This window comes from Nilaparvata lugens, chromosome 1 (genome assembly GCF_014356525.2).
Source record: "Nilaparvata lugens isolate BPH chromosome 1, ASM1435652v1, whole genome shotgun sequence".
Classification (NCBI taxonomy): domain Eukaryota; kingdom Metazoa; phylum Arthropoda; class Insecta; order Hemiptera; family Delphacidae; genus Nilaparvata; species Nilaparvata lugens.
Window position 1 is genome coordinate 60,551,654 of NC_052504.1, and position 7,666 is coordinate 60,559,319.

General features: G+C 35.7%; 1 protein-coding gene across 1 annotated transcript; it reads left to right on the forward strand.

The window, feature by feature from the left end:
• Positions 1-974: 974 nt before the first annotated feature.
• On the forward strand, positions 975-7,286 carry LOC120352699. Its single transcript, XM_039434569.1, has 4 exons — positions 975-1,349; positions 1,467-1,617; positions 5,391-5,532; positions 7,124-7,286. The coding sequence occupies exons 1-4, from the start codon at positions 996-998 to the stop codon at positions 7,284-7,286; spliced, it is 810 nt and encodes a 269-aa protein (XP_039290503.1). The 5' UTR covers positions 975-995.
• Positions 7,287-7,666: the final 380 nt, after the last annotated feature.

A 7,666-nucleotide genomic window follows, 5' to 3' on the forward strand; every position in this document is an offset into this window, starting at 1 on the left:
GATGATAATTATGACTTGATAAGACTGATTTGATGAATGATTACACTATTCATAAGATGACTACTAAGATGTTATTAATTGAATTGCTCATTTATTGTATAACTGGCTATAAGCTGATTTCTTAAGGCAAGGCCTAATCGCCTAATCTGCATTCAAATTGTTTGTATTTATCGGTCAATATATTTCTTATTTATAGACGCCAGCTAAGAAAGGGGTTTCAATTTTTCTAGAATAAGCACGTAATTCAAAACTGTATGTTTTCAAAAAATGTTGTGATTTCAAATTCAAATTTCGTTTATCACACACATATATACGAGAATTTAGAATTAATGAGAAAGTGGCCCAGAATAAGGTTTATGATTTTTGTTCTGTATTTATACTAAGTGACGTATTTATCAGTGATGGCTATTAAACTGTAGGCTTATTATTAAATAGCGAGTTTAGAGCACCGGGAAAATGGGATTTATATTTTATTATGATAAATATTCAAGATTACGTTTCCAACCCACAATTTATTGTCATGTCCTTAAAGTTACTGAAAACCATATCGGTTGGGACTAATCAAGGTTTATTCAGGGTGGTTTTAATTATTAGTTTTTGTGTTACAAATAGTTCACCTAGATCTAGATGGCTATCGAAACATTATTGATCCAACTAAAGCATGATATTAGTGTCAAAGACAGAAATCTGCGTTTCAATTCATTATCATGTGTGTGTGTGTGTGTGTGTGTGTGGTGTGTGTGTGTGTGTTGTGTGTGTGTGTGTGTGTGTGTGTGTGAGAGAGAGAGAGAGAGAGAGCCCGAACGAAAGGGTATGTGTGAGAGAGTGATGTGGTTGAGTGGGAGTGAGAGAGTTCGATATATTATATGCTATATGGTGGGTGAGGAATAATAGTGTGTCACTTATGCAACACTCACACATATGTATATATATATATATATATATATATATATATATATATATATATATATAATTGGTATTTTTCCATATTCTAGATGGAGAATATCAAAAACTTCCTCCCAGATGAGGATATTCTTGCTAATTTGGATGGCAATCTGTCCGATCTCGACCTTCCTGGGATGTCATCAGATGATGAGGATGGTGACAAGACATTCGTGCCTCCAGCTCATACTGCTGGGCAGAGTGAGTCTGAAGATATCAGCTCTGATGAAGATTCACCACTGCCACCTGATCCTGGGCTAGAACCTGATCCTGGGGCAGAATCTGATCCTGCACCTGTACTTAGCAGGAAGCCCATTAACAAGCAGAGAACTAGGAGAATGCTTTGGCGAAATGAGGCATTCAATGAGAAACCATGGCCTGGACCTCTAGACCTTGAGACAATTGAGGTATTTTTATTTCAATATTTTATTAAAGAATGCTTGCTCTTGATATCTGAAAATATTCCTCTACTTCAAATAAAATATGATAAGTGAAATAAATAGAGTTTTTCTCTTTTTTCTCAGAATCCTGATCCAGTTCGCACTCCACTGAGTTATTCCACATACTACTTCCCTGATGAGTTTTTCAAGCTGGCATCAAACTTCACCAACATCTATTCATTATCAAATGGAAAGCAGCTGAATACCAATCCACAAGAGCTCAAACGTTTTTTTGGTTTAAATCTTATTATTGGTGTTATTCACTATCCACGATTAAAAATGTATTGGAAAATGAATGTTCATTTGTCTCTGATAGCTGACGTCATGTCAAGAGACAGATTTATAAGTTTATGAACCAATATCCATGTTGTAGATAACAAAAGACCTCCAGCTGACTCCAAAACAAACAAGTTCTGAAAAATACAGCCTGTCATTGACACAGTTCGTTCAGCATGCATTAAATTACCTAGGGACAATAGAACATACTCAATTAATGAGCAAATGATCCCTTTCACAGGACACTGCCAATCCAGACAACTAGTGAAAAATAACCACGCCCAGTTGGCTTGAAAAATCTACTTCTGGAGGCTTGGTTCTTGATTTTGAAATCTATCAGGGAGCAACTATCCCTCTTCCAAACCCTGAGCTAGGACTTGGAGCATCAATTATTCTAAGACTAGTTCAAATTATTCCTCCTGGTAGCTTTGAGTATTTTGACCGCTACTTCACATCAATAAATCTACTGGAAAAACTTTTTTAATTGAAAATTGAGGGAACTGGGACATTCATTGTGAATAGGGGAAGAGATATTCCTAAAAAAAACAAAAAACAGAACCTTGCAAGGGAGGAAAGTCTTGAGTATGTCAGGTCAGATGGTAAAATTGTAGCTGTTGAGTGGATGGACAGTAACAAAGTTACTCCGTTAGAGCTCCGTAATATTCTTGAGAAAAATGGCGGATAATGACTAAAAAACCATGTTTTTCACGGTTTTCTCAAAAACGGCTCTAACGATTCTCTTCAAATTTATACCATGGATAGCTATTTATAAGCCCTATCAACTGGCATAAGTCTCATCTCTGGGAAAATTCAATGAGCTCCGTAATATTCTTGAGAAAAATGGCGAATAATGACTAAAAATCCATGTTTTTCACGGTTATCTCGAAAACGGCTCAAACGATTTTCTCCAAATTCATACCATGGATAGATATTCATAAGCACTATCAACTGGCATGAGTCTCATTTCTGGGAAAATTCCATGAGCTCCGTAATATTCTTGAGAAAAATGGCGGATAATGACTAAAAAACCATGTTTTTTACGGTTTTCTCGAAAACGGCTCTAACAATTTTCTTCAAATTTATACCATGGATAGCTATTCATAAGCCCTATCATATGACATGAGTTTTTTTCATATAATATTTGGGAAAATTGCAGGAGCTCCGTAATATTCTTGAGAAAAATGGCGGATAATTGCTAAAAAACCATGTTTTTCACGATTTTCTCAAAAATAACTTGACCGATTTTTTTTAAAATTCATACCCTGTATAGTTATTTATCAGCTCTATCAACTGGCATAAGTCTCCTTTCTGGGAAACCAATGGAGGGTCCACCCCATCCTTGGGAAATCACTTCTGCTGATAGAGGTCTACTCTCAACAATCAAAGTATACATGTCTGCTGGGGAAACTTTCATACCTCCATTTGTAATATTCCCAAGAAAAATATGAAAGCAGAGCTGACAGGAAATGGAGCTCCTCCTGGCTCAGAAGTGGCTAGATGCAAACAGATATTATTAAATAGTTTGAACACTTCCTGAATCATGCAAAGCCTTCAGCAGAGTCACCACTCCTCCTCATATTGGACATACATGTCACACACACACTAAGAATATTGATTTCATCCGCAAGGCCAGAGAAAATCACAGGACTATAATAGGACTATAATATGCTTGCCTCCTCATTGCAGCCACAAACTGCAGCCTCTAGATGTATCCTTCATGGCACCGCCCTTCAAGGCATATTACATTCAAGAGTGTGAGACGTTTCTGAGAAATAACCCTGGACGAGCTATCACACAGTTTCAAATCAGCAGACTCCTTGATGAATCAAGGCATATTACATTCAAGAGTGTGAGACGTTTCTGAGAAATAGCCCTGGACGAGCTATCACACAGTTTCAAATCAGCAGACTCCTTAATGAATCTTTTTTGAAGGCAGCTGTGCCCACACCCAATGGTTTCCGAAAATGTGGAATTTTCCCATTTAATCCAGACGTTTCCTGTGATTATGACTTTCTACCAGCTGATGTGACTGACATTCCAATTATAGAAGAGGAAGAAGAAAATCAAGAAACAATAGGAGTTTCTGGACCTAGTGGTGTAAATGAAGATATGAATAGAAGCTCATTCAATGCTTCTCCTAGAGAAATTTTACCTCTTCCAAAATACCCCATTTTGTGCAAAAAAGTCAAAACAGGAAAAAAGGGAAGACAGCAGTCATAACAGGAAGTCCTTACAAAAATTAGTTGTTTGAGGAGATGCAGAAGAGACAGGAAAATGTCAATAAAAAGATCCAGAAAAAAATGAAAAGAATAAAATTGTGCCAAAACGAAAGGAAAATCATTCATTGTAGAGATTTTCATGCTCGATCTTTTACACAAGCAATTTTTTGTTTGAATTGTATCTGAAGCCTGATAATTGGGAATCTAAAGTCGAACTTTGCAAAGATGGGGCGAAGCTCCTGAAATTTTTACATATTTTTGGACTTGTAACAGTTTATTAACCCTTTCCCTGCTAAGGCCGTATATATGTGTTGGTGACCATGTGACCACCAATGATCATGCCCATATATATAGGCCTACGTTTTCAACTTTGAGCTCACAACAAATCCCCTATATATTCGTTCATTCTATTCTGTGTTCTACAGATACACTGAAGTATTGCCAACCTAACAAACCAAGCTTCAAGCGAATATTCTTTCGTACCATATGTCAAAGATATCAGGGTTTCTGTGAACAGCTGTCACAAACCACTGAGATTGGCCATCTGTCTACTACTGTTGTTCCAGTGTTTTTGCGTTTGCCTGTTGGCTTCAGACAATGTTCACGGTACAAGTAGAGTTTATTCTGAGAGTGAAATACAAGCTTTTCTTCTAGATTCTGATTCTGAACTTAAAGAATCTAAAATAGAATTGTTTTCTTTGTCTGATAGTGAAGAAGATCTACTGTTTACTGTTGTGAAGCAAAAATGTCGTGAAGTTAGACAACCAGAAGTAGTAGAAGCAAAAGACATAGATGATGAAGCAGTACAAGTGAACATTGATCTAGATCAAGATCAGATAATTCAGAATATAATAAATGACTCTTCTCAATGAAATAGTGATGTTGGCTATTCTCCAATTGTATAAGATTTTTGTAGTGATGATAGTGGTGTAAAATATGACAATTTGACAGATGAATCAACTAAACTGGAATATTTGCTGAACCTCATCCCAAATAACTATTTTGTGGTAATTTCAAATTAAACAAACAATTATTATCAACAAATTATTAACAAATCAATGTACCTGAAAACTCTAGACTGAAAAAGTGGACTGACATTACTTCTGGTGATCTTTATGTGTTTCTAGCTCTGCAACAATGAGCATTGACAATGATCAGAACAAAAAAATTGAAAATATATGAGTATTGGTTAACAAATCTACTCTTATCCACCCCAATTTTTTCGGAAGTTATGCCACGAGACAAATATATCAATATTCTGAGTATGCTACATTTTTCTCTTCAGTTGAAGGCAATAATGCCAACCAATAACCTAAGGATAAACTGAAAAAATTGAGGGTTGTTATTGATCACTTTTGTAAAACATTCAAGAAGAGCTTCAAAACTTTCCAAAACTTATGCATATATGAAAGCCTTGTTCTTTTCAAAGGGAGGTTGGGGTTCAAGAAATTCATTCCTGCAAAACGCAGTAGATTTGGGTTGAAATTATTTGTGTTGTGTGATGTGGAAACAGATTTCATCCTCGATTCTATTATTAATGTGGGGGCAGGAACTGAAATCACCAATGATTATGGGGTTGGGATGTCAGAGTCAGTTGTAACAACGCTACTGAAAGACTTTCTAGGTAAAGGACATTCTGTGTACTTGGATAATTGGTACTCAAGCCCGTTATTGTTTGCAAACCTTCATCAACTTCAAACAAATGCGTGTGGTACTGTGCAAAAAATAGAAACTTCTTGCCACAGCTAACCAAAAAGTTGCAAAGAGGAGAAATTGAATCATGTCACACATTGAATCTCCTTGCTTTGAAGTGGATGGATAGGAAGGAGGCGTGGATGCTTACAACACTTCATTCAAATCAGTGTATTGAAATCCTCAAAGAAATGTGATGAAAATAAAGCCAGTTTGTGTTGAGGACTACAACCAAAATATGGGGACTGTAGACAAGACAGACATTCTCTTATGCAATATAAATGCATGAGAAAGACTTTCAAATGGTACAAAAAATTAGTTTTCCATTTGTTTGATTTGGCAGTACTAAATGCTTTTACAATGTTCGAAACGAAAACAGGAAAACACATTCAACTCACTGATCTCAATCTAACTATCATCACCCAGATGATCCAAATGTTCCATGTCCCATCTGAAAGTCTGCGAGGAAGACCATCAAAGTCATTGGAAACACCATTGAGGCTGACAGCAAGACATTTCCCTGCAATTTTTCCTCCCACCGAGAAGAAAAATCCTGTAAGAGTGTGTGTTGTTTTTACCCATACAAAAAAGGGCACATGGGAGAGGAAAGAGCCATGCTACACATGCAAGGAGTGCAATGTTGGGCTATGTGTAGTACCCTGCTTTGGGATATATCATTCCATGACAAATTATTAAGAAATTGACAATCATAGACAATAGTATTTTATTCATTTTATTTGAACTATTCATTCCTTTTTTCCCTGATTTTTTCATTTTTACGTATTTTTTAATAAAATCACTTTATTCATTTTTTTCAACTAGGCCTATATCACCAAATTTTGCTCAATATTGAAAGATAATATTTTTATAGTTACAATAATACAATTTTCACTTGAAGTTTCTAAAAAAAAATAATTCGGTCCAGCAGAACCAACTTTCAGCAGCAAAAGGGTTGACTACAGATGAGCGCAGCAAATTTTTTATGATTTAAACATCAAAACAATTGCAACCAGAAATTTGTCACCAACTGGGGAGGTAAAGTAAAGTTTCGCCTAAAATTTTCAACTACAAATCAGTTGGAACATTGAATCAAATCATTTAGTCCTACCTAGCCACTCAAGTTGACAATAAATCATGTTTTTCATAGATTCAGCCAATCAGACACCACACTGCACGCCTGACCAGTATGAATTGGGCTTTAACCCAAAAATTATAGACCCCGTTCATTCCAATATGGCAATCTTCAAATCAACCTTTTTGGGAAATATCTTGAATAATTTGAGATAAACTATATTAAATAGAAGCAATTATTTAAAAAAAAAAACAAATAATACAATTTGATAATTTGTTCAGTACTATGTTGGGTCCTCGGATACTCCCTTTTATAGTATTAAAATTCATTAACAATGATAGCACATTATTACAGTATTCATATAGAGTATAACAGCTATAATACTTATATATTTTTTTTCTATCACCTACAACTCAAACCTGTACCTATATTTTGTTACCTATACACGAATCAAGTAAGAAATCTGCATAAATATGTTTCAGGCTCAGGCTACAGAAGAAAATACTTCAGCTCGAAAATGAAGTCTCATCACTGGAAGCACAGCTCAAGGAGAAAGAGTCGATGATGGAGGTCATCCTGAATGAAGAGCAGATCTCTGCTTTGAAATGCACACCAAACAAGTGGAGCAACAATCGGTTCTCATGAGATTGGAGTTTCGATTTAGCTTGAGCATTCATGGATACAATTTTCTTAGAAGTACCAAGTATCCTAAACCATCTATTAGCACCATTAATCAACGAATCAAGAACTATAAAAATAATTTTGGGGTTTTTGAAGAGCTACTTGAACCATTGAAATGCAAAGTGGAAGCAATAGACTCAATGAAATGGAGAACCAACAAAAATTTATGAAATGGAGATAAGTGGAAAAGTTGATTTTGATAAAAATAAGGGCCAATTTTTTGGGAAAATAACACTTGGTGATTGTAATGTCATAGGCAATCACTTGACAGTAGTACTGGCCAGAGGTGTGAGATTGTATTGAAAACAAGTGATTGCCTGTGAGGTTACTAGCCCATCAACAAA

What these genes read in the sequence shown, in the direction of transcription:
- LOC120352699 (XM_039434569.1), top strand. Translation starts at nt 996, where the DNA reads ATGGAGAATATCAAAAACTTCCTCCCAGATGAGGATATTCTTGCTAAT. An exon ending in AGAGCTCAAACGTTTTTTTG is followed by an intron (nt 1,618 to 5,390) that starts GTTTAAATCTTA and finishes ATGTGGAAACAG; the next exon opens with ATTTCATCCTCGATTCTATT. An exon ending in TCTGTGTACTTGGATAATTG is followed by an intron (nt 5,533 to 7,123) that starts GTACTCAAGCCC and finishes AATATGTTTCAG; the next exon opens with GCTCAGGCTACAGAAGAAAA.